At 34.0% G+C, this 27584-nt stretch overlaps 1 protein-coding gene across 1 annotated transcript; it reads left to right on the top strand.

Annotated features, from left to right (window-relative positions):
• Positions 1–1273: 1273 nt before the first annotated feature.
• Positions 1274–12174, top strand: LOC137813934 (uncharacterized). The gene is made up of 20 exons (XM_068616425.2): positions 1274–2812; positions 3365–3568; positions 4321–4425; positions 5199–5264; positions 5349–5513; positions 5649–5723; positions 5833–5984; positions 7031–7166; positions 7243–7312; positions 7406–7533; positions 7620–7676; positions 8942–9127; positions 9223–9315; positions 9856–9941; positions 10084–10150; positions 10235–10301; positions 10387–10523; positions 11209–11300; positions 11433–11499; positions 11597–12174. The coding sequence occupies exons 1-20, from the start codon at positions 1577–1579 to the stop codon at positions 11759–11761; spliced, it is 3354 nt and encodes a 1117-aa protein (XP_068472526.1). The 5' UTR covers positions 1274–1576; the 3' UTR covers positions 11762–12174.
• The last annotated feature ends 15410 nt before the right edge of the window (positions 12175–27584 follow it).

Raw genomic sequence — 27584 nt, 5'->3', positions numbered from 1 at the left:
TAACTAACATCATTTAATTTTTAAAATTCTCCTAAGTAATTTCAAGTACTACAAAAAAATATAACACTCACTAGTTATCTTTAATATATTTTATATTCTAAATATTAATTAATATTATTTAATCATTAAAATTCTCCTCAACTGAACAAGTATCACACAAAAAGATTTTTTTTAATCGTTTTTATTTTTATTAAGATTCTTATATTAATGATTAACATACTCTATAATAGATCTTTTAAATAAATTATATTCATATATAACTACATATATTAATAAGAAAGTATTTACACATATTTACATTTATATATAGGATGAATTTGAAAATTTAACATAGTTCTATCCGGTGATTTCTATAGGACTTTTTGAATACCGATTACTGTATTTCACTTATAATATCAATGGGTACACGACCAATTTGGTCATTAAATATACGAGGTAATATTAATTTAGTTGTTAAAATAAAAAAATTAATTAGTTGTTAAAATAAAAAATTAATTTAGTTCCTAAATATACAAAATATTCAATTTATTTTAATAGTATAATTTAATAATAAAATAGTTTACAATTCAGTATTAAATTGGTTCTTAAAAATATATTTTAATAACAAAATAACATCACAAACTTATTTATAAGATTTTTTTTTCACATATTCGAATATTAAAATAAATATTTTGTACTAAATTAAGATCGCCTCATATATTTAACAACCAAATCAATCATTTATATAAAATTGGCATCCAAAGGACTAAAAACACCAATTTAGTTTTATAGGATCAATAGTTCAATTTTAGTTTAAAAATATTTGTATTACACGAAAAAACAAATACGCCAAAAGATACGTTGACGAGAAGAAACATTAAATAGCAAATTTTATTCTTTATAAGATTAATAAGTCGTAATAGGAAAGGTAGCAAGATTTCAATACTTCCCTTTTGGTGTTTGAAAATTGAATGCAAAATTCCAATAAATATTAATAAAAAATATCCTTGTAGAGAAATTTTAAAAATAAGAAACTTTTGAAGGAGAAGGAAGTATATTGGTTGTATCACAAGGAGATAAATAATAAAATAATAATAATAGTAATAATGATATAGTTATGATGATTAAGATAAAAAAGATTGATTTAAAATATATGATATAGATGATAAAAAGATGAATACTGAAAATAGGTAAATAATGAATAGAATGATTTTATACGAGATAATAGATAAATGAAAAATATATGTTATTATTGAAGTTGAAAAGTATATAATAGGGTGTAAAGAAGAATGTAGGTTAGGAAGAAAGGGGTGAAAGGATAAACCGCAATTGAAGTGTAAAAAACCGTAGGAGAAGAAACCTGAGAGAAGCGCATATCCAAAGGCAACCCGCCATTTAAAATCCCTGGCTCAAACATATCACAAACACAAAACACAAACCCTTGCCGTTCCACCTTTGTTTTTGGTCTTCCCTCGCTTTCTTCACTCGTGTTCTCTCTACACACCACACCACACTTGCACACTTGCACACTTGCTGAATTTGTGAAACCTTGAATTCCTCTCTTGTTGAATTCTTAATCTCTACAACACAGAGAGAGATGGCGAACGATCCCAGACAGAACGAAGCCCAAGTGGCGTTAATTCTGGGTCCGGATTCAACTCATCTGGAATCCCTAATTTCACAGTTAATGTGTACCTCCAACGAGCAGCGCTCTCAGGCGGAGTCTCTCTTCAACCTCTGCAAGCAGGCCCGTCCGGAATCCCTCCTCCTCGCCCTGGCCCACCTCCTCCACACCGCCCCCAACCCGGAGACCCGCACCATGTCCGCTATCCTCCTCCGCCGCCACCTCACGCGCCACCACGACTCCTTCCTCTGGCCTCTCCTCTCCCCCGCCGCCCGCTCCTCCCTCCACTCCCTTCTCCTCTCCTCCCTCCAACAAGAGCCCGTCAAATCCATTGCCAAGAAGCTCTGCGACACCGTCTCCGAGCTCGCCGCCGCAATTCTCCCCGAAGACCCCGCCGCCTGGCCCAACCTCCTCCCCCTCCTCTTCCAGTGGGTCACCTCCCCCGAACCCAGGCTTCAGGAAGTCGCGCTCCTCATATTCGCCCAATTAGCACACTACATCGGTCAAACCCTACTCCCTCAATTGTCCACTCTCCACTCCGTCTTCCTCCGCTGCCTCCACTCCTCCACCCCATCCGACGTCCGTATCGCCTCCCTCGCCGCCTCCATCAACTTCATCCAGTGCCTCACCAGTTCCGCTGACCGCGACCGCTTCCAGGACCTCCTCCCTCTCATGATGCAGACGCTCACCGAGGCACTGAACTCCGGCCAGGAGGCCGTTGCGCAAGAGGCGCTCGAGCTTCTTATCGAGCTCGCCGGTACCGAGCCGAGGTTCCTCCGCCGCCAGATTGTCGACGTCGTGGGCGCCATGCTGCAGGTCGCGGAAGCTGAGGCCTTGGAGGAAGGGACGCGGCACTTGGCGATTGAGTTTGTTGTCACTCTTGCCGAGGCCAGGGAACGCGCCCCTGGGATGATGAGGAAGTTGCCGCAGTTTGTGAGGAAGCTTTTTGGCGTGTTGCTGAATTTGTTGCTGGATATTGAGGATGCTCCTGCGTGGCACGCTGCAGTGGACGAGGAAGAGGATGCGGGTGAGACCAGTAACTATGGGTTTGGACAGGAGTGTTTGGATAGGCTTTCGATTTCTCTTGGCGGGAACACCATTGTGCCTGTTGCTTCTGAGTTGTTGCCCACTTACTTGTCTGCTCCTGAGTGGGAAAAACACCATGCTGCACTCATTGCGCTTGCGCAGATTGCGGAGGGTTGTTCGAAGGTATCTCCACATGCTTTTGGTTTTTTTTGCTGTTACCAGGTCCTTGTGATTGTGTTTTTGGTGTTTTCTTACTTTTATGTCTGGACCTGTGTTTTTTATGCTGTGTGATGAATATTCATAGATATCAGTAGAAAAGATTCCTTAATGTGGGCGCTTGTCTCTTAAATTGTGATATTAGATGGTGTATGTAGGTGAGGATAGAAGGTAATGTGCTTGCTCTGCTGGCCGTTCATAATTGATCTTTTTATTTATTAGGTCTGGTGCAACTATGTTTGTTCTCATGCTTTTATGTTGTGCTTTTGTGTTTAAACTTTTGTGTATACTAGTATTTGATGATTCGTGTAGGTATGCGATTCAACACTTTTTTCTTTGTTATTATTATAAGACTTCCTTTTGATGGGAATCTGAAATGCAGCATATGATACTTTGAACATGTTATGAGGTATTCTGTAAATGCCTTTGTTTTTTATGCATTGTGTGTATGAATGTTCAATATTAGCTGAAAAAAATATATTTTCTGTGTAACTAAGATTGTGATATTTGATGGTGCAGGTGATGATAAAGAATCTCGAACAGGTATTGTCGATGATTTTAAATTCATTTTGTCATCCCCATCCTCGAGTGCGATGGGCAGCTATAAATGCAATTGGGCAGTTGTCCACGGATTTGGGGCCAGATTTGCAGGTTAAATTTCATCACTTAGTGCTGCCGGCTTTGGCTGGTGCTATGGATGATTTTCAAAATCCAAGAGTGCAGGTTTGTTATTGTGCTTTTTGTCTGGATTAGATAAATTGTTCGCAGTTGTAATAAATCAAGTGATGCTCTCCTTTCTCTATTTTTTTTTCTTAAAATGTACTTTTGTTTTGTGCCGCCATTGCATATTCTCATTCATATTATGCTATAAGATGGACTCAACAAAATAGCTTTACTGTATGCTATTTTGTGTTCTTTCTTTTGTCCTCGAATATGTATATATCCTGCTGGAGATAATATGCATTTCTGTCCACCAATGAAATGGTCGATTTTGGTTTTGCATGACCAAAGCAATCTCATGTAGTTGTCATCTTGTGTTACCTCAGGTATTTTATTGCTTATAGGTTCCGGTCATCACATATAAGTGCAAAATTAGTAATTACTGTCATTAGTATGCTCAGTTATCTCAAGGCTTTCTGCAGAGGCTTTTCACAATCTTAACGACCATTTACATTTAAGAAAGTTAAATGGCCAGGGTGAATTTTCTGGGTTATGCAGTTTTAACATCTTCAGTTTTCTGTCATTATTATTTATCATCAGTTGCATATGGCTCATATGAGTAGCTACTTTGAAATATCACAGTTCTTCTACCCCAAAAGTTTCTTCATAGTTAATGGGTCTGCCGTTTACTGCCACTATTTTCAACATGTCTGTGTAAATATGAATCTTAAGTTTCTTGATATTTGATAATTTGTTTAATTTAGATTCTGAAATTCATTAATCTTATCCATCACTTTTTTATTTGTATGTTGCAGGCACATGCTGCTTCTGCTGTGCTAAATTTCACTGAGAATTGTACCCCTGATATTCTAACGCCTTACTTAGAAGGGATTGTGAGCAAACTTTTGGTACTCTTGCAGGTATTGACTTATTTTGATATCTAGCTAGCAAAAAAATTGTACATTATTTGGATTTAGATAACATCATCTATGATGTTTTCCTTGTTTGGACTTCGTGGTTTGAAACAGATACCACACTATGGATTCTCCTTGGTTTCTTTTTTTGTAGTCTTTGCTATGGACTTGGATATTATGGGATGTCTAAGCCTTATATTGGGTAGTACGAGATTCTTGGTGGAGTATTAAGTGTTTGGTTTTTGCCTGAGCTTTTAATAATGGGTTCCCCCAAGTACCTGGGTGCTTACCAATTGGTATCATAGTTAGGTTATTGCTGTCTTGGAAAGGACTACCCACTGAAGATTCTAACAACGAGAAAGTTGAGTGAATTGTCACCAAGAGAGGAAAGTGTCATAGAGTGTGAGCTATTGGAACATCAGCTTTTAGGGTTGGGTGTTGTATTGGGAATTGGATAGTAAGGAGTGTCTAAGTCTCTCATATGCTCGATGAAGTATTTGTCCTAGTGCAATTTTAGTATAGTTTTTTAACTGGAGTGATTTGTTGCTTTTATCTTTTCCTAAAATTGAGCTAAACCAATCTTGCACTTAAGTTTGTTTATTATTTTGTTCCTTAATTGTATGTATCTTACAGATATTTTTTTTGACCCATTGTGTGAAGTGCTTTATAATAAATAATAAATAATAAATATTTCACATGCATGTTTGATAGTTGATGCCTTTGGGATTGTTGGTTTACAAATATATGATCATCTTTTCTTTCAATTGCCTGGGTTCTAGAATGGCAAGCAAATGGTTCAAGAAGGGGCTTTGACAGCTTTGGCATCAGTTGCAGATTCTTCACAGGTGCTTTATGTAGCCAATATTCTCCATTGCAATAACAATGCTTTTAAGTTTTATATTTAATACATAAGAATGTTGTGATAACAGGAGCAATTTCAGAAGTATTATGATGCTGTGATGCCATACTTAAAAGCTATTCTTGTTAATGCAAATGATAAATCTAATCGAATGCTTCGAGCCAAAGCTATGGAGTGCATTAGTTTGGTAGGGATGGCTGTTGGAAAGGAGAAGTTCAGGGATGATGCCAAACAGGTGAATTTTAACTTAGTCCAGATATGTCTCTTTTAAATTCATATTATTGGTGAAAGCAGTAATTTATATATTATTTCCTTGAATCATTGTTCACTTTCAGTGTGCTAATATATAGTTTCGTTCTTCCTTTACAAGGTCATGGATGTCTTGATGTCACTGCAACAGTCTCAACTGGATCCTGATGATCCAACTGCTAGTTACATGTTACAAGTACGGTCTTTTTTCCAGTTGTTTCCATTAACTTAGCTATAATTTGTTCTTATCTTCTAGTTAAAATTCTTATAAATCTCTAGTTTTCACTTGGCTTCCATGTGTTCAGGCATGGGCACGGCTTTGCAAGTGCCTTGGGCAGGATTTTCTCCCATATATGGGTTTTGTGATGCCTCCTTTGATCCAGTCTGCACAACTTAAACCTGATGTGACCATTACATCTGCAGATTCTGATACTGAATTTGATGAAGATGATGACAGGTGCCCTTTCAGTTCTTGTTCATAAACTATGGATACCTTCTTTTAGCCTGTGTTCTGTGAACTGATGGGTGGTGGGTTCTTAGGGTTTCATGATTTAGTATTCTCATTTCTCCTCTTGTGGACCTTGGTCCTCAATTTTGGGTCCAATATCTTTAACTTATAATATGTGGACATACAGTATAATACAATAAACCAAATGATAATAATATATAAAATATATTTAATAATTTAAATAATTACATATAATATAGTAAACTAAATAAAACATATAATATAATATAATAAACTAATTGTACTAATAAAAACTAAATTAATCATATCATATAATATAATTAGCTAAATAAAATAAATAAATGATATATTAATAATAGGAAATATACACAATATATAAAACAAATACAAAATAATATAGACATTACAAACACACACACACACACATATATATATATACACACACACACATTTCATAAAAATATTAGAATAATGGTCATTCTGCTATCCATTGCCCCACTATCTCACTTTTAGGGTTGGCCGCTCCACTCTGCTCCCCGGGAATGACATCTATGGTTTTAGCATGATGTGATATACAATTTATTCTTCATTTCATTTCCTAGGTCCCATTCCCTGTATTCGAGCTTCTACATCAGTCTTCATTTTGAAGACATTTTTTTCTATTTAAGATAAACCCTAAACCCTATTTAATACAATTTTTTCTATTTCCTATGATATTCTTTTATTGATTTCCATTTGTATGGAAAGATCATTTCCACTTCCATGTATTAGACCTTTATGCTTGGACATGCATTTTTTGTTAAAGAATTTCCAGGGTTCCAAGGAGATGTCTACATCCCTAATTTGTTGAACACGAGGATGTCTCATGGTATCAGGCTTAAATTTTAATTAAAAGTTTCCCTGCAATATATGACCTCTCATTCTTGAATGTAAGGGAGAAGGGAATAAGCAGAGAAGGGAGATATAGTTTATACTGATGGATATATATTGATTTTGTTTTTAAATACTTTTGTATTTTGCTGCTGTTCTTGTAGCATTGAAACAATTACACTTGGGGATAAAAGGATAGGCATTAAGACTAGTGTCTTGGAGGAGAAGGCTACTGCTTGTAATATGCTATGTTGCTATGCTGACGAGTTGAAGGAAGGATTTTTTCCTTGGATTGACCAGGTTGGCTTTGTTTCATATTTTTTTGGCATTTTCGTGTCCTGGATATTTTATTGGCTAATTTTGTGAAATCATCTAGGTTGCTTTCACATTGGTTCCTCTTCTTAAATTTTACTTCCATGAAGAAGTCAGGAAGGCAGCAGTTTCAGGTATTTTCTTAAATTCAACATTTTTTATTTTATATCCTCCAGTACCCTTAATGATTTTTTTTAAATGTCACTTGGCTGTTTTTTTTTATGTAGCCATGCCAGAACTGTTAACCTCAGCGAAATCAGCTGTAGAGAAGGGACAATCACAGGGTCGTGATGAGACTTACATAAAGCAGTTATCTGATTATATAATACCAAATTTGGTGGAGGCTTTACACAAGGTTAAAATCCTGCCTATCTATTATGGTAAATTGGTATCCCAACTGCAGTTTTTTGTGTGCTTATAAATATATATTTTGTCTTCCAGGAGCCAGAAGTAGAAATTTGTTCAAGCATGTTGGACGCATTGAATGAATGCATACAGGTTTGTAACATCCCTCTATCATGATGGAAGATTTGTAGTCATCTTTAGGAATTTAACAGCTCTGATGTATACAATCTTATTTACCGTCTATCAAATAATATTAGAGTGAAGTTGGTGATACCCAAAATAGTTTACGGGAGAGACAATTCTGTCCATGATGTGTGTTCTGGCTCTCAAGTAACATTATGCCTTGAAAAAATGTTACATCTTTAATCTATAATCCTCTATAACATTAATAAAGGGGATTTTCCTTTTTAACTATTTTTTTTGTGTACACACAGGTTCTTACCATATTACCCTTTAGGTTTTTTTTTTTAAAACTCAAATAACTACCTACAATAAAAAAAACCACCTAAAGAAACTACCTACAATAAAATTATAAAGTGATTTTTTATAATTTTTTTTTTTGAATTTTTTTTATAATTTAATAATGTTTTTCTTAAATAGAATTATTATAATAATTTTTTATTACCATAAGAAAAAAGTGAACACATGTGTGCAGCACATGTGTTTCCACTAGTAGAATAGAATTTGTATATTACAAGATATATAGGCATGGATTGAAAAATTTGGGAACTTTCTTTCTGACTTTCTACAATAGAAAGAGAATAGCATTAGTGGCATGACTACTTTTTCAGCTATTCTTACTCATTGTACGCAGTGCCTATAAACTTTGTAAAATACAGTTTATTTCTTTTCAAATTAAAAGTAATCCATTAGCATAAGTCACACATCCTAAGAAAATACCAACTATTGAGTTTTTAACTAATGACAAGACATAATTTGAACTCAAAATAGGAAAGCAAGGCTTAGCCTATACCTGGTGAGCCAGATGGGGAGGGGGCAAGTAGAACCACCATGTGAATCTAACAAACAAAGGTGTGGATGAAGTGGAATGATGGAGGGGATGAACACCAATGCAGGAAAATAAGGAAGTGTGCCAAAGAGGAATTTTTCAACTGTAGAATGACACGATTTGAACTATACTTGTTTTGTTTTTTAATATTGTCCAATTGTTTATTACTTGTTTGTCACTGTTTATTCTATCTGTAGTCTGGAAATGGGATGGATTTGTAAGAGGAGACTGCAATCAAATCATTATGTTGCCATATAATTCTGCATCTGTGTTGATATTTGTTTCTGTATGTCATGGTTGGACATGGATTTGAGTGCTATTTTGTGCTGTTCTAAAGTCTCAATGATTTTGTTTATTGTCTCTAAGCTCTTTTTTAGAACTAAAGTTGGATAGGATTTGTTTCTCTCAGGTCTCTGGACCACATCTAGATGAAAAGCAAGTGCGGAGTATTGTTGACGAGATTAAACAAGTTCTTACAGCCAGTTCAACAAGAAAACATGAAAGAGCAGAGAGGGCCAAAGAAGAGGACTTTGATGCTGAAGAAAGAGAGCTACTCAAGGAAGAAAATGAGCAAGAAGAGGATCTTTTTGATCAAGTATGTTCAGTAATATATTTTTGTGATCTAAATCATTTAATTAAATGCTTTTGTATGTGCTGTCCTAACACTTATTTTGAATCATTATGTTCTAGGTTGGTGATTGCTTGGGAACTTTGATAAAAACATTCAGGACATCCTTCTTGCCTTTCTTTGATGAGCTATCCTCATACATAACACCTATGTTTGTAAGTTTCTTTTGGTTCCTCTAATAATGTATCTTTCGTGCTAGCATTTTAAATTTCTGATGTTCTTGCTTAAAAGTTGTCTTGTATTCTCTTTCCTCTCGTAGCATTTCCTTTAGTTTATTGTCAAATATTTTTCCATAAGGCAATTAATTTGAATGAAAAAAAAATCTTGTCTAGCTATTATTACTCTTTCCTAAGATGATATTCATTTTCCTATTTGTTATGCATACCCTTGTTTATAGGGGAAAAATGCCATTTAGTTTGCGAAACAATTGGATGTGAACTAACTTAACTTATCATGGCAATGCAACCTCCTTAACTGCTTTTGTATGAAATTTGGGTTGCTAATGTTCTGGTCCCCATTCCATTCCACATGTAAAATAACTTTGATTATGTCAATTACTAATTTACTTTCGAACTACCTGCTAATTTTTGTGAATGTGCACATTTTTAAATTTGTACAAATTACGAGCTTAGAAATGTTTGCCATTCTCTTTTCTGATCCAATTCCACCCCTTCACTATTGATAATCAATATCAGGGTAAAGATAAAACCTCAGAGGAAAGGAGAATTGCCATTTGTATATTTGATGATGTTGCTGAGCACTGTCGTGAAACTGCCCTCAAGTAAGTACTGCCTCCTTGTGTGTGTCCCCCCGTCTTTTGTTCTTGTGTGGATTTTCTGCATTTTCCTGCATAAAATTATCTTACTCCCTTTACTCTGAATGATTTTGTTGTATATTTTTAAACGCTTCTTTATGTTGCACAGATATTACGATTCTTTCCTTCCATTCTTACTAGAAGCTTGCAATGATGAATATCCAGATGTCCGACAGGTTAACTACCCCTTCTTGGTTTACTGTATATTAATGTTGCTTGTCCAGTTTTAGAATGCTAAAAATAATTAAATGTCTTTGCAGGCTGCTGTTTATGGTGTTGGTGTTTGTGCTGAGTTTGGCGGATCTGTTTTCAAACCCCTTGTTGGAGGTTAGTTGCCCACTACCATTTGATTGTTTTGCTGTGGCCAGCTGTATATATATTTTTTGAATTTTTTTATTGTGCTCTACTGCAGAGGCACTCTCGAGGTTAGATGCTGTGATAAGGCATCCAAATGCACAACTTTCTGATAACGTAATGGCATATGACAATGCTGTTTCAGCTCTTGGAAAAATATGCCAGTTTCACCGTGATAGCATAAATGCGACACAGGTATATACATTTTGGTGCTCCATGTCTCTGCTGTCTTTTAGAATTCTGTTGTTTACCCTAATGTCATTTGGAAAATTGTAAATTGGTATATAGTCATGTTGCCTGGGCTAGTATTATATGATAATGGTGATTTTTTTTAACATTGGAGTAATGGCCAAGTCTTTTGGCTTACGTTCATCCGAATTAACCCTGATAAAGGGAGTCTTTCAGTTTTTGGTGAAATAACACTGGATTCCTTGGGTACCTTTTTTCTAGTAGTGCTGGAAAAACTGTGGTTTCTGGATAGACACAGACAAACCTAACAATATGTTTACGGTGTTTAATTGAAGTACCTGAACCAAAGGGTTAAGGTATTTAATTTTGCATACGGTTCAAAATTGTTGAGACTTGGTGACGACTTTGCCCAAGTCATTCACATCAGGAAAACTCTGCCTCAGTATCAGTAATTGATACTTTTCTGCAGAGGACTTGGACACAATTATGGAAAAAAATTCTTATCATAATTTGTTATGATAATTTATTTGGTGGATTCTCTGAACTTTATAGGCTGAAAACCCTATTTTTAGGATAACATGGGTATTGTCACGACACTCATTTTGTATCTGAGTAAATTGATAGTTTAGACCAAAGCCTATCTGCTTGTGTGTTTTGTTTCTAACTCCAACCTTTTATTGCTTTGTATCAGGTTGTTCCTGCCTGGCTGAGTTGCTTGCCTATAAAAGGTGATTTAATTGAGGCTAAGGTTGTGCACGACCAACTTTGTTCAATGGTTGAAAGGTGGAATTCTAATCGAAAACATATTTTTATTGATTTCTATTAACCTATATATGCTGCCTTTTTTTCTTGTTGTTTGTTGACTTTGGTATTAGTTATATTTATATATTGATACACTCTTCCATTGAATTTCAGATCAGATAGAGAACTTATAGGTCCCAACAATCAATATCTTCCCAAAATTGTCGCAGTTTTCGCTGAGGTATTTTCAACGCCAGTTCTTTTTGTTAGTGCTGTTAGATTCTGGACCCTCCCATTCTAAAATGTTTTTTGTGCTTTGTGCATTAACTATGGTGCAGATTTTATGTGCGGGAAATGATCTGGCAACTGAACAAACTGTGAGTCGGATGATTAATCTATTGAGGCAGCTACAACAGACTTTGCCACCTTCAACCCTTGCTTCAACCTGGTCTTCCTTGCAGCCTCAGCAGCAGCTTGCACTTCAGTCCATCCTCTCATCCTAGTTATTTTAGATTGTCACCTTCAGAAGTTGCACCTCTGTTGTCATGTGATGTCATTGTTGCTTTTTCAGAAGCTGCATTGTCAGGTCAAGTTCATTCCTTTAGCAAGACAGGACTTGTGAGGTATGGGGTTGTCGCAGAGGCAGAGCAGTGTTGCGTTGGTTGGATGGGAAACAGTTTTGGTGTGGAATGTGTATACTATGTTACAGTCGGAAGGAATTCTGAAATGAACAGGGACTCCATCCTGTCTGGATCATGGGGACGGGGCTTGACCCTGAGTCATGCATCGCAAAGATCGCATAGCATTCTTTTGTTTATTTTTAGTTGTAACAGTTTTGATGGGTCGTTTGTTTCTTTGGAAGGTCGGAAACAGTTTGTCATGTTTAATTTATTTGTATATCTGCATGCTTTTTTTCCTTTTGCGTTACCCCTCACCTGCTAATATTCTGATACAAAAAAGGAGTAACAAAATATAACTTTTAGGTTGTTTGGATTCTCAGAAAAAGTTGTTACAAAGTAATCTTCATTCGTTCGCTTCTATAAAGTAATGAGAAGAAAAAAGAAGTATATATAGACTTCATTCGTAATTAGCAAAGTGAAAGAAGTGAAGGCTAAACTTTGTTTATGAGAACAACGCAATCTTTATCTAACTTCAAGAATAAAATTGGCGAAGAGCAGTTCACAGTTGTTATTGATTTATCTTCTTTAGTTTATTGGATCATTCGATGGAATGGAGTCTTATCCGTTTTTTTTGTTAATTAAATCATTAGTTTTCGATTTCAGTATTGAAAACTGATCAAATATAAATTAAACAATATTTCGTACACAAGCAGGATGGATTTTCCATTTTTGCTTTTGAAAACGAAGAAATCCTGTCTATTTTTATAAATGAGTTCATCGTATTACACAAAGCATCTAATTTTCTATATATTCATGAAATTAGCATCCATACTATGAGAATATTATATTTCAGTGCGGATAGACACTTATAACATAATTTCTTCCAATTGAGATTTGAATTGAATCTCGAATGAGATTGTTATGACACAAATTAATTTTACTCGTAACCACTATATCATAATTTGTTGAAAAAATATTTATTTTAATTTATTATATTAATTGCTTATTGAGAAAATTGTATCTACATGTCTGAAATTATGCCAAACAACATTCGATTTCTTCTAAGTTTTAAAAAAATATTTATTTTCTTCTTTTTTAATAAATGATATGTCTATTTTTAATAAGTAATACCTACCTGTTTTTGTTTTATTTAAAAATAACATACTAATTAAAACAAACAAAAAAACTTATGAGAATTTATAAAAAATAAATATTTTTTAGAAGCAAAAAAATAAATTCTTTAATTGTAGAAAAATTCTACACTTTAAGGTCTATTCAATCCTCAATATCTGTAAAATTTCGTTGAGTCAATGATATTGCAATATTGAAAATAAGGCTAGTTTCTCACCTAGTTTGTCTGTTGCAATGTAAGATCTTGGGCTCTTTGGCCATGTCCTTTTCTTGAATGTTACTTTTTGCACTTCCATACATTCATATGTCATCCTTATTTCTTGCATTTTCATATGTTTTTTTTTCTTGTGTCATCTCATATTAAATATGAAAATATTTTTTTTGTGTGTCACTTCATATACAAATATTTTTTAATTCAAAATTATTTTTAAAATTTATAAATTTCAAAGTAATTTTAAAAAATATATATTTTAGATTACATTCTTTGAAAGTTAATCTTCAATTCGCTTTCAATGTAATTCAGAATATATTTTTAAAAAGTGGTATTTTTTTTTCTATTCTCTTTTTCCTTCCATGTTTTTCTAGCTTTTTCCTCCCTTCTCCTTTTATCTCAATTTCTATATAACTTTGGTGATTTTCTTATTCTTTTTCTAGCTATTACTTGGAATATAAATAGTTGTTCGGTAAAGGAAGTTATTTTTAATTATATGATTTACTAATTTATGTATAATTGTTGTTGTTGAATGGGTGATATGTGGTTAGACATTCAATTCAATGAGTTTGGATTGATTTTGAATTTTATAACAGTTTGGAAGAGTTAAATGGAGTATTATTTGTTAAATTAGGAAAATTTTGTTTACCGTGTCCAAAATTGTGTTTCGACCATGTTTAAAAATATGTTTTCAACTTCCTACGATAGTTGATTTGATTAAAAATTATTTTGATTTCATTTTGAGCCTTTTGTAGAATTTGATGTCTCTGCATATCTTGCTTACTAAGAAGTGGACTTTAAGTTTAACGCAACCTCATAAAATCGGTTAATAAGGTGAGATTTACACTCACTTATATATTATGAAATATCTTAGTTTCTAGTCGATGTGAGATTTTCAACACACTCCCTCACGCCGAGGTTACCAACTTGTGCACGAGACTCTATATTATGAGTGATCTAATAACAGTCCGATAGTGGATGACGTGATAAGTCTAACAAACAATTGCTAGAATAAAGCTCAAAATGACTCTGATGCCATACTAAGAAGTGAAGTCTAACTCAACCTCATAAAATGGGCTTATAAAGTGAGGTTTGCACCCACTTATATACTATGAAATATTTTAATCTCTAGTTGATGTGGAATTCCAACATTGCTTGAATGTTAAGTTGATGTTTGAATGATTGATGATTATTTAAAGGATCTTGAACTCACAAGGAACAATTGAATTATCAAGTATAAGATTCACTAAATAGAAAACAAAATAATAAAGTTCGTTGGGAGTTTGTTATGATTGCAAGAATTATAAAGAAAACAAGTTAAAGTTTGTTGGTTCAATTGGAAAAATTGGGATTGAATTCATCTTTCTTTATCAAAAGCATAATAATATTCTATTCTTTGATTGATGTTGATGCCCATATAAAATTCATTTATATCGATTTCTTGCATATAAAATTATTGAAAGAGTCTCCTAAATATCGATATTTCGCATATTTATAAAAAACTATTTATCATTACAATTAAATATTGATAGCAATTAACAATTCAAATCTATTCCTAATATTCAAATATGTTAAGCATGATCATTTGGGTAAAAAAGTTAGAGATATTTTTCAGTCAAATCTAAGGATCTAAATCATGATAAACAAACATTACAAATAAAATGAAAATAAAATCATCAATTAAGAACAAAATATTATATTTAAATATCACGTAAATACACAAGAGTTTGAACATATTACTCCAAATTCCAAAGGATAGAGTTAGTCACTCACGTTGGTCATTACAAGCATGAAAAGCAAGAAAAAAAGATCTAGGATGTTTCTCCTTTACAGTTGCCTCCTCTAGGGTTTTCTATCACCTCATATTCTCCTAATTGATGTCTAGGGTTGTGGCTCACGCCTCATATTTAACATAGTTGAACTTAGGCCAAGTGACTTCTCACTTGGGCATGATTGGGCTTGATTGAGCGAGTTAGACGAAAACAATCCCAACATCTCTGGAGTGATCTCGCCTAGGCGTGACTGAGCTCACTAGGGTGAGATATTCTAGGAGGCTTCTAGCTTATGCGAGTTTGGAGCGTGTTCTATCTTTCCATTTTTATCTTGTACATTCTCCTTTTGCTCTTTCATCTCCATTTTTCCTAGAATCCTGGAATTTACAAAAATTTGAGAATAAATCGTTCTTCTTCATATTATAATCACAAAATATGTAAAAAAAGTTTAAATTTATAAAGTAAGGGTTATATTATAGTTATTTTATCAATCAATATTTATAAGTGCCTATATTTTAACATGAAATATTACTAAAATATGACACTTCTTAACTCTCCCAACTTAGAATCTTGCTTGACCTCAAGCAAAGTAAATGAATATAACTAAATCATATTTGAATTTAAATATCAAAAGAACTTTATTCACTAAGAAACATATTAAATTAGAAACTTATATGCTTCCAAATTCAAATATTGCAAAATATAGATACAATCAACTTCTAGGGTCAAATTAAAACAATAAAATGACAATTCATTAAGGAATTTCTTCTCATATGCTCAAATGTATGTGTTTCTCTCTATTTTCACTTAATCATAATGAATCACAATTGCTTTTCATATCACCTTCATATCACAAGCATATTAGAAGCATGAATCTGAAGGTCTTTAACAAGGTTATAATGAGGGTGGGCTTCCAAAAAGTATTGGTTTTTTAGATAACAAAATGCACATTATAAAGAAGGAGAACATACACACAATCCAATTGTAGTACATGTGTTATCTATTCACAATTTTCTTTTGACTTCAAGTTTTTCCTCATTTTCTTTCTACTTATTCATGATTTCAACATGAATTTTTCAACACATTTTTTCATCAATAGGAATAAATTCTTCTTATTTAAAACTTTCAACAATTAGAACCAACCATTCAAATTATATATATATATATATATATATATATATATATATTGCATATATGTTCTCCTTTCCTTAATATGTCAGTAGGTAGGAAAATACATCATTAAAGGTTTAAGGTGCAATAATAACAGAAATTCTTGGTTCAAAGGGGATATAAAAAATATTGAATTCTAATAAGATAAAGGTTGGCTATTTGGCCTTGGGCTCCTAATTAAAACAATTGTCTCATCATCTTCATGCTCTTTTATGATGTAACAAAATAAAAAATTAAGCAACCACAATTGTCAATTCATCACTAAAACTCTCAAAACTATTTAAGGTTCACACACTCACTTAGTTTAATTAGTTTCATTCCTTATTGTTTTGTCATATTTTGTTCTAATCAATCATCCTTTTAAATTTTCATGTATCATAATTTCAACTACATTTCAATAGAGATTCAATCGTATTTTCTTTTTCAACCGGTGTCTAATTCATTTCACTATTTAATTTAAACACGAAGTCCTTTTTTCCACAATTCAATTTTAATATTGCAGTTCTTTTTCATTTAAGAAAAAATAAAGCTAGAAAATCAATTAAATTAAAATTGAAAATAATTAAATAATATAATTCAAGCCATTTAAATAAAATAACAAAATAAGCAAAGAAAATTATTCAAGAATAACAATACAAGCCATTTAAAATAAAATAACAAAATAAGCAAATAAAAAGAAATAAACTAATAAAACAAAATTTAAATAACTGAAAAGAAAAGAAAACTATAAAAATAAAACTATACTTTTTCTCAATTCTCTCTTCTTATGAAGTCATCCAGCTTTGTATTAAAGTCTTCATCTACAACTGTAAATGACACTACTTCATTGATGAATTTCCCCCCCCGAATAATAGAACTTGTCCCTAGGCTAAGCGACATAAACTTCAAAGTGATCTGGAGGCATATAGGGGTTGGGTTGTCGTAGAGGGAAATTTTAATATGTATCTTAATGCAATTGCATTATCCTTGTATGATTTGCACTCTTCTACATCTGTATATGCTCCCATGTGGCTCTTTGCTCCTGTTGCATTTGTTCCAGTCTTATCCTCCCTGAAAGATGATGATGAATAAAGGTGATGGATTGGTGAATGATGAATAGAAACATCACCATCTTGTGGAGCTTGTTCCTCTATATAAGTACAATTATTCACAATAAATTTCAGATCAATTAAAGGTCAAATTTTTGTTGATGGTTTTATCTCAACCCCATGAGTTGTACAAAGAGCAATTATTAAAGCAGGAAATCCCAAAGAACCCTTTGCCTTCTGATTATTCTGGTTAACTTCTAGTCTAACAAATTTATATATTTCATGACAACTAATCTTAGTAACATCAACAAAATAATCCTCTTTTAAGAGGCAATAAAGAAGATGACACCTTAGAATATCTAGGTCTAACACATGACCAACGAGCACCATGTTAGCTGACATGAATACCATCCAAACTTGAGATGAGGTCTTCATGTGTTCCTTAAAACTCTCCATGGTTTTCCAGCTAGGCTTATTTGATAGGAGTGATTGGCTAGAAAAATTTCCCTAGCCGCTTCTTCATCATTAAAGACATATGTTTTAGCTCTTAGCTAGTGATAAGTACAATCATCGTCACCTCTCAGTTGCAAAGGATCTCCAAAAAAGGCACTGATAGGGTCTCTATCAAAGGGCACACATCTTCCTCTCACTCTTGATCTCATTTCTTGATTTCCTTCCCCTCCTGTCCAAACAATGACATAGAATTCATGGACTACCTCAGGACCATACTTGCTTAAGGGCTCTACTAGCCTCATCCAATTCCTTCTCTACAACCCATTTAAAAATAAATCATACTGCTCGGGTTACATCCATACTCTTCTCTCTGTAATGAAGGCCCCATTTTTTATTTCCTCATAACTTCTTTGTTTTTCTTTGTTCCCAAACTTGTTTTGTGATAGTGGTTTAGGGGACTCCATTCTCACCCTTTTCCCTTTAGCAGTTTGATCTGCAGTGCTTTTTTGTCCATCCCATTTGCTGCAACATTATAGTTAGATACACCAATCTTCAAATACATTAAATTCTAATTTAAGAATCATAAGAATATGTATACAAAAAATCGAACTAATTCACATGTTTCGCAATATAATGTTCAAAGAAGCATTTTATCAAACACTTCATGTGCATCTCCAAAATTGAGATTAATGTGTGATTAGGACCTAACTAACCATCCGAAATTAGAAGCAAGTTTCCATAATCATCTACCTGATGCTATTCAATCAAATTTTTATCCCAAATTCAAGATAATCATTATAACCCTAAAACCCCAAAACCCCCCAAAATTGCTATCACTAACATTAATCAATGGTTTGAAAGAGGAATTAAGGCATATAATATGTTAGAAAAGATGGCTTTAAACTAGAGGGGGGGTGAATTGTTTAAAGAGGGTTTTCACAAACTTTTCAAAACTAGAATGAATTTATCTCAGGAACCAATTGATTCAGCAATTAAGTTAGCCAAAACAGCAAGCAAAAGCTATAGTACAAGAAAAACAATCGGTTGTTTATACCTGCAAATAACAAATAAACTGAATTTAAAGAGTTAGAGATAGAGAGATTGTACACAGTTGTTTATATTGGTTCACTCCAAACCAGAAAAAAAATCGGTTGTTTCGTAGAAACAATCGGTTGTTTATACCTGCAAACAACAAATAAACTGAATTTAAAGAGTTAGAGATGGAGAGATTGCACACAGTTGTTTATACTGGTTCACTCCAAACCAGAGCTACATCCAGTCTTCTCAGAAACCCTGAGGATATCCACTAAGCAATCACCACTTGATCACTTACACCACAACCAAGAGAATGACCTTGAACACCTAGAGAAACACACTCTCCTTGGCCAACACTAAGATTGCTGATCTTGAACACCTCAAGAACACACAACCAATCTCAGCAAACACAGAAAATGAATTGTTCAACAGAGTACAAGGATTATACTTGTTACAGAAGATAATCTGAAATCAGTACAAGCAGAATCCTATTCCAACACTTTGATCAATCACAAACTCTTAGCAATCTCAACACTTTGAAAAAACAAAATTCTCTTGAAAAACTTTGTCAAAGATTCTTAATTGTCAAATCTGTTTTTCTGAATTTATTCAAAGATGTAGTTTGTTATCAAATCTTAACAAACTCTTAAATTGCATTAAAAGATTGTGTTAGAAAAGATGGCTTTAAACTAGAGGGGGGGGAGGGGTGAATGGTTTAAAGGGGTTTTCGCAAACTTTTCAAAGCTAGAATGAACTTATTTCAGAAACCAATTGATTCAGCAATTCAGTTAGCCAAAACAGCAAGCAAAACTGTAATACTAAAAAAAACAATCGGTTGTTTCTTCGAAACAATCGGTTGTTTATACCAGCAAACAACAAACAAACTGAATTTAAAGAGTTAGGGATAGAGAGATTGTACACAGTTGTTTATACTGGTTCACTCCAAACTAGAGCTACATCCAGTCTTCTCAGAAACCCTGAGGATATCCACTAAGCAATCACCACTTGATCACTTACACCACAACCAAGAGAATGACCTTGAACACCTCAAGAAACACACTCTCCTTGGCCAACACTAAGATTGCTGATCTTGAACACCTCAAGAACACACAGCCAATCTCAGCAAAACACACACACGAATTGTTCAACAGTTTACAAAGATTACACTTATTATAGATGAATATCTGAAATCAATACAAGCAGAATCCTATTCAGCACATTTATCAATCTCTCAACTCTTAAGCAATCTCAGAATTTCTTTGAAAAACTCTTCTTCTCAAAAAACTATGTTTCAAGATTCTTAAAACTTAAAAATAGTTTTTCAGAATATATCTAAGAATATAGTTTGTTATCAAATCTTAACAAACTCTTAATTGCATTTAAAATAGATTGGTCAAAGCATTTAATGACTGGAGCGTATTCAGTTAAAGCATTTAAAGCTCAGTCAAAGAAAACAGTTTTTCTGTTATGGTTTTAAAACAAACAATCGATTGTTTCCTCGAATCAATCGGTTGTTTTGTTACTTAACAAAATCACCATTCAAAAACAGTTTTCAAACTTTCTCAAAACATCTAAGTGTAAACAATGGGTTGTTTCGAGAAAACAATCGGTTGTTTCAACTTAGTTTGAAAAACATTTTGCTTTGATAAAATTGAGATGCTAATTGCTTTGAGATTTAATCTAAGGGTTGATTACAACATTGAACTACCCCAGAACAAAGCTAAAACCAGCACAGCAACATCAAGCAAAGCAGAGGCTTCATCATCCTTCAAAGGATTTGGATTCTTCAAAACATTGAACACCACTTGGTTCAATAGATTGGTCAAAGCATGTAATGACTGGAGCGTAAGCAGTTAAAACATTTAAAGCTCAGTCAAAGAGAAAACAGTTTTTCTGTTATGGTCCCAAAACAAACAATCGATTGTTTCCTCGAATCAATCGGTTGTTTTGGTACTTAACAGTTCACCCATTCAAAACAGTTTTCAATCTTTTTTTCAAAACACCTAAGTATAAATAATCGGTTGTTTCGACAAAACAATCGGTTGTTTTAACTTAGTTTGAAAACATTTTACTTTCACAAAGATTGAGAATGCTAATGCTTTAGATTTAATCATAGAGTGGATTACAACATATAAACTACCCAGAACAAAGCTTAAACCAACACAACAACATCAATCATAGCTGAGGCTTCAACATCCTTCAAAGGATTTGGATTCTTCAAAGCTTGAACACCACTTGGTTCAACAATCTCCCCCTATTTGATGAAGACAAATCCCTGATGCTTGTGTTGTACCTGATTAAATCTGAAGCAGTTCCTGCAAAAGAACTTTGAGCAAAACATTGAACTTCTGATATTTTGTTAGCATACAGATAAACAGTTAAAGTTCAAAAACACCTAATATCATAAACATATTGCATAACCCAAACTGTTTTATCAACTGAAAACAGAAACTTAAAACACAACATATATCTCCCCCTATTTGTCTTCACAAATAGACAAAGATAAGAGATAAAACAAGATATTGTTTTCATTACATCAGAATTAAAGCAGCAACAACAGAAGGAAGGAAATTTAAAAAACCAGAAATATCAGCCAAAAACAATCGATTGGTCATCGAAATAATCGGTCGTTTTTCCTTCATTCTTCTTCATCAGCAAACTGAAGATCAAAGATTTGATTCTGAACAACTTCGATTTGTTCATCCAGAGTCATAAACCTTGCATCCATGTTGTCAAATCTGGTGTCAATCCTTTGGAAATTACTAACACAGAGATCATGGAGGCTCCTTTGATTTTCAGCAAAGCTATCAAGCCTATTCATCATGAGTCTTTCAAAAGACGACATGGTTTGCATTCCATCTTCCTGATCTCTAGCACCAGCATCTTGATAATCTTTAGGTGGATTTTCATTTTTAACATCCATATCAGCAGGTTCATCTTGTTCAAGATTAGCAACACCACTAGATGAGGCACCATGATCACCATCCTTGCTTATCCATTTTCCACCTACTTTTGTAAAACCCATCTTGCTGAGTGATCCATTGTTCAACTCTTGAGTTGACTTGACCAGCTCAGAAGTTTCATCTTCAAGATTAACTTCAAAATAGAGTAGAAATTTAGATATCAAAACAGCATATGGATAATTATAATCACCTAACCTCATGGCTTTTTGCATGTGTTCTTTGATTATATGAATCCAATTGATCTTGATTTTCTTGGTGATGCAGAAGATATAAACAAGATCTTCTTCAGTTAGCACAGAATGATTACTCCCCCTTGGAGTTAGAATCCAAGTTATAATGAGAGCAAGCAATCTCTCATCAAGTTTCAAACCTCCAACCGAGCATGTACTAACCTGAGCATGATTATTCTTCAAGCAACTTTTGTAGAATTGGATTTTGTTAAAATCCTCCACCACACCAAGGTTTCCCTTGTTGATTCTTAGACCAGAGAATTTAAGTCCAGCAACAACAGTCCATACTTCATGAGTTATCTCCATTTCTACACCTTTCACATGAGAAACTAGATTGTTTCCCTCAAACTTCAAGTTTGTGTAGAACACCCTCACACAAATCTGGATAAATGTTTCCCTTCATCTCTAGGAACTTTCTGAGAGATTGATCCTTGAGCAGCCTTCTCACATTATCAAGCTTTTGACTTTTCAGCCAATCAAAACATACAACCTTGGGGTTGTTTATCTTCTTGATACTTGTTTCATACCTATACTTCTCAATGAGATCATTGTCTCCAGAAAACCAGCCTTCTAGCCTTCCTCTAGTCCTTACAGCCCTGGTTTTGACTCTCTTTGTGGTGGGAGGAGTTGATTCCATGACAGCAGAGACGAAAACAAAGGAGAGTACACTTCACAAATTTTTGTAAGAGATGTTGCAAGAGATATTGCAAGAGATGTTGCAATTGGTTGTTCTTGTGGAAGAAATCTGCACTTGATTTTATAGCAGTAAGAGAATCAATATGAATTTAATTTCATTAAAGGGTACCTGATTTTCAGAGAGAGAGGACTTGACTCTGCTCTGCACAGAAAATGTCAGAAAAAGCTGAGAATCACATGGTCTTCACATGTGATCTTTGACTAGTCATTAAGGCTCTTGAATTTCCAAGATGTTGGAATATTCTCCTTTATGACTGTTGCAACTCCTTTCTGAACATTATCAGCTTTCAACACAGATCCTTTGACCAAGATTCTCTCTTTTAAATTCATCTGCAACGGATAGAAATTCAAAAAGCAATTAAAACAATTTCTTCACAGTGCTGTCAGACTCAAATCAATCGGTTGTTTTTCTGCAGCAGTTAAAAACTTGATTTTGAATTTTTAACCATGAGCAGAAGCAGATTAAAGTAGATGACATTGATTAAAGAAAATTTTAACCATAAGAAAGAACTTTGAAACAGAAATTGAGAACAAATAAAGGAAAGTCTTATCCTTATGTTGATTTTTCAATGAGCCATGTGCTTTTTGATCAAGAAGCTTCTTTTCACTGTTGAGGACTTTTGCTTAGTTTTGATTCAACTTCAATGACTGCCTTTTTCTTCAACAGCTTGATCAGATGACTCAGTTCTTCTTTTTCTCTTTATTTTTCCTGCATAAACAATTTCAAGTAGCAAGATTTGGTCCCCTTACAAATTTGGGTCCGTTTGACTTTTCTTTGCGGTTAGAAACATCACATTCCTTAGGAATCCATTTCATAAAACCTCTTGGAACAGAATATTTTCTAATTTTACAGAACCTAACAGAGTGGCCTTTCTTCATGCAGTAAAAGCATGTAACAACTGGTTGTTTCGTCTTAACAATCGGTTGTTTTTCTGATTTTCTTGAAAAACTTTTTGAAAACCTATCTTGCTTGTTCTGTGGATTAAAGCCTAAACCAGCCTTTCCAAAAACACAACTTTGAGATGCCAAGACATTCTCAAAGTTTGATTTCCCCTTTGAAAGCTTGTCCACAGTTTCAACAAGATAGTGAACCTTTTTCTCAAGATTTTCACAATTTGTGCAAATGAGAGTATCACACTTGCAAGAGGCATTTTTGAAATGATTTTCCAATTTTTCAAAATCACTTTTTGCTTTTTCCAGATCCTCTTCAAGTGATTTAACTTTCTTTTCAAGCCAACTGTTAAGATCTTTCAATCGATTGTTTGAAAGAACCAACCTATTAGCTTCATCATGTGTTTCTTGAAAAGCTTCAAGTAATTCACTATAATTTTGTTCATTTAAGGAAGCACATGAACTTACCTCACTTGAGCTGCAAGTTTCATCATCATTTTCAGCTACCAAACATATGTTTGCTTTTTCATCTTCACTTGATAAAAAACTTGATGATGACACCTCATTTTCATCCCAAGCTATGTAGGCTCTTTTTGTCTTGCCTATCTTGTTGGGACAATCTGCCTTTATATGACCTTGCTCACCACAACCAAAACAAGTATAGTTATTTGAATTGAATTCATTGGGTTTCTTGTTTCCATACCTATCCTTGTTGTTGTCTTTGTTGCGGTTTCTCTTTAGGAATTTGTTGACAGCAAGCTAAGGTTTTCCTCATCACTATCATCACTAGAATCTTGCTTTCCCTTGTGTTTGGATGCTTTCAAGGCTATGCTCTTTGTGTGCTTATCTTCACTCTCTTGAACATTGAGTCTATTCATCTCTAGCTCATGTTCCCTAAGCTTTCCAAACAAAGAAGCAACACTTAATGATGTTAGATCTTTAGATTCGGAAATAGCAGTTACCTTTGGTTGCCATGCTCTATCAAGACATTTCAAGATCTTGATGTTCAACTATTCTTTATCAAAGGTCTTGTCTAGGCTCATTAGGTGATTGATGATGTGCGTAAACCTTTTCTGCACTTCAGCAATTGTTTCTCCTTTAAGCATTCTAAACATCTCATACTCTTGTATGAAAGCATGCTTTCTAGCTCTTTTCACCTCATTTGTTCCTTCATGAGTGACTTCCAAAGTGTCCCACATTTCTTTTGATGATTTGCATTGTGAGACCCTGAAAAACTCATCAGAATTTAAAGAAGAGGTTATAATATTTTTGGCAATGCAATCGAATTTGGCCCTTTTGCTTTCTGCATCAGTCCATTGAGACCATGGTTTCTCAATGATAGATCCATCCTTTTCAAACTTTGGGATAAAAGGACCATTTTCAATTGCATCCCAAATTCCTTGGTCAAGAGATTCCATAAATATTTTCATTCTTACTTTCCAAAACTGGTAGTTCAAACCACAAAACAATGGTGGTCTGTTAATTGAAGCACCTTCCCCAAAAGGTAGTCTATCAGCCATTTAAAAAGATTTTTAGGATCAACTTGAATAACTTTCAAGAACCAAGCTCTTGATGCCAATTGTTAGAAAAGATGGCTTTAAACTAGAGGGGGGGGGGGGTGAATTGTTTAAAGAGGGTTTTCGCAAACTTTTCAAAACTAGAATGAATTTATCTCAGGAACCAATTGATTCAGCAATTAAGTTAGCCAAAACAGCAAGCAAAAGCTATATTACCAGAAAAACAATCGGTTGTTTCGTAGAAACAATCGGTTGTTTATACCAGCAAACAACAAATAAACTGAATTTAAAGAGTTAGAGATAGAGAGATTGTACACAATTGTTTATACTGGTTCACTCCAAACTAGAGCTACATCCTGTCTTCTCAGAAACCCTGAGGATATCCACTAAGCAATCACCACTTGATCACTTACACCACAACCAAGAGAATGACCTTGAACACCTCAAGAAACACACTCTCCTTGGCCAACACTAAGATTGCTGATCTTGAACACCTCAAGAACACACAACCAATCTCAGCAAACACAGAAAACGAATTGTTCAACAGAGTACAAGGATTACACTTGTTACAGAAGATAATCTGAAATCAGTACAAGCAGAATCCTATTCCAACACTTTGATCAATCACAAACTCTTAGCAATCTCAACACTTTGAAAAAACAAAACTCTCTTGAAAAACTTTGTCAAAGATTCTTAATTGTCAAATCTGTTTTTCTGAATTTATTCAAAGATGTAGTTTGTTATCAAATCTTAACAAACTCTTAAATTGCATTAAAAGATTGGTCAAAGCATTTAATGACTGGAGCGTAAGCAGTTAAAACATTTAAAGCTCAGTCAAAGAGAAAACAGTTTTTCTGTTATGGTCCCAAAACAAACAATCGATTATTTCCTCGAATCAATCGGTTGTTTTGGTACTTAACAGTTCACCCATTCAAAACAGTTTTCAATCTTTTTCTCAAAACACCTAAGTATAAACAATCGGTTGTTTCGACAAAACAATCGGTATTTTTAACTTAGTTTGAAAACATTTTACTTTCACAAAGATTGAGAATGCTAATGCTTTAGATTTAATCATAGAGTGGATTACAACATATAAACTACCCCAGAACAAAGCTTAAACCAGCACAGCAACATCAAGCATAGCAGAGGCTTCAACATCCTTCAAAGGATTTGGATTCTTCAAAGCTTGAACACCACTTGGTTCAACATATAATAGATGTCAAAACACTAACATAAATCAAATTGAGCTAGAGATTGAAACTTGTAAGATAAATAATTGATAATGAGAAGATTTTAGAGAGCAAAATCGCAATTTAGGGAAATCTCACCAAAGGTTTTCGAAATTTGGGGCAAATGAGCATTTTCTCGTGTTTTTAAAAGCGCTGTAAGTGGGATCTCCTCTAGACGAGATTGTTCAAGAGAGCACCCAACTTTTAAAACTCAACTCGCCTGGGCGTGGTGTATCACACTTGGGTGAGATTACCTGCATAATTTTTTGCAATTTTTTACAAAAAAACATATATCCAATCCTAAGAAAAAAACAAAGCAATTAAATAAAATAATAATACTGGGTTGCCTCTCAGCAAACACTTTATTTAAGGTCATATAACTTGACGATTGTTTCTGTCAAGGTGGATGACCTTTTTGTTGCAACAATTTCTTGGTTACAACTTTAGTCCTTCTCGAATATGGGCTTTCAAGTTCAATGGTTCCATCAGTCTTGAGTTCTTTGATAATCTATTATCTTTACCTTTTTGTCTTCAACCCTATTTGAAATTTAGCATCTCTGAGCATATGGGTTGCCCTGGTCTGTATTCATTCTTTTCTATGGTCACCTCCAGTTTGACTTTATCTTCCTCTTTTGTCTTTGAAATGTGATGATGTATAACTTCCTCAAATAGGTCCAATTGCTCTTTAGTATTAGGAAAGACTTCCTTTGTTGAATATCTTCGTAAGCATTCCTTCCATGCATTAGAATGTTTTAGACCATAAAAAAGATTAAAAGTTACCTCATCATCTTGAGCTCTTACTTTAAGCTTTCCCTCATCAACATCAATTATGATTCTAGAAGTCTTCATGAAAGGTCTGCCAAGTATCAAGGGAACCTCCTGATCTTCTCCCATGTGCATCACAACAAAATCCACAGAAAATATGAATTCATCCACCTTAACAAGAACATCTTACACCACACCATAAGGACATTTGATTGATCTATCTACTAACACTAGCGTCATCTTGGTGGGTTTAATCTCCAATTCACTTATTTTTTTCAGCATTGCCAAAAGAATTAAATTTATGCTTGCCCCCAAATCTAGTAAGGTCTTATCCACAGATAAAGCACCTATAAACATTGGAAAACTAAAACTTCCTTGGTCCTTGGACCTTAGAGGAAAACCTTTTTAATAATGGCGCTGCATCCAACCTCCAACTCTATATGTATCTCTTCAATATAGCTCATCTTCTTCATAAATCTCTCACATATTGACTTTTGCTTCAGAGTTTTCTGCAAAATAATTTTTAGGAAGCAAATTACCAAAAAAATATTCTTTGCTTATCTTTTTTTGAACAACCATCATTGTGCCATCAACTGTAGCATCTAGGAGCATCTT

Source organism: Phaseolus vulgaris, chromosome 1, assembly GCF_051622355.1.
Source record: "Phaseolus vulgaris cultivar YP4 chromosome 1, ASM5162235v1, whole genome shotgun sequence".
Taxonomy (NCBI): domain Eukaryota; kingdom Viridiplantae; phylum Streptophyta; class Magnoliopsida; order Fabales; family Fabaceae; genus Phaseolus; species Phaseolus vulgaris.
Note: the sequence above shows the minus strand (reverse complement) of the source record. Positions and strands in the feature narration are given on the sequence as shown.

Excerpts from the sequence above, each read along its gene's own strand:
- LOC137813934 (XM_068616425.2), top strand. The coding sequence starts at position 1,577 with ATGGCGAACGATCCCAGACAGAACGAAGCCCAAGTGGCGTTAATTCTG. Across the intron at positions 7,167-7,242 it reads TTTTTCCTTGGATTGACCAG|GTTGCTTTCACATTGGTTCC; the intron begins GTTGGCTTTGTT and ends GAAATCATCTAG. Across the intron at positions 9,942-10,083 it reads TGTCGTGAAACTGCCCTCAA|ATATTACGATTCTTTCCTTC; the intron begins GTAAGTACTGCC and ends TATGTTGCACAG.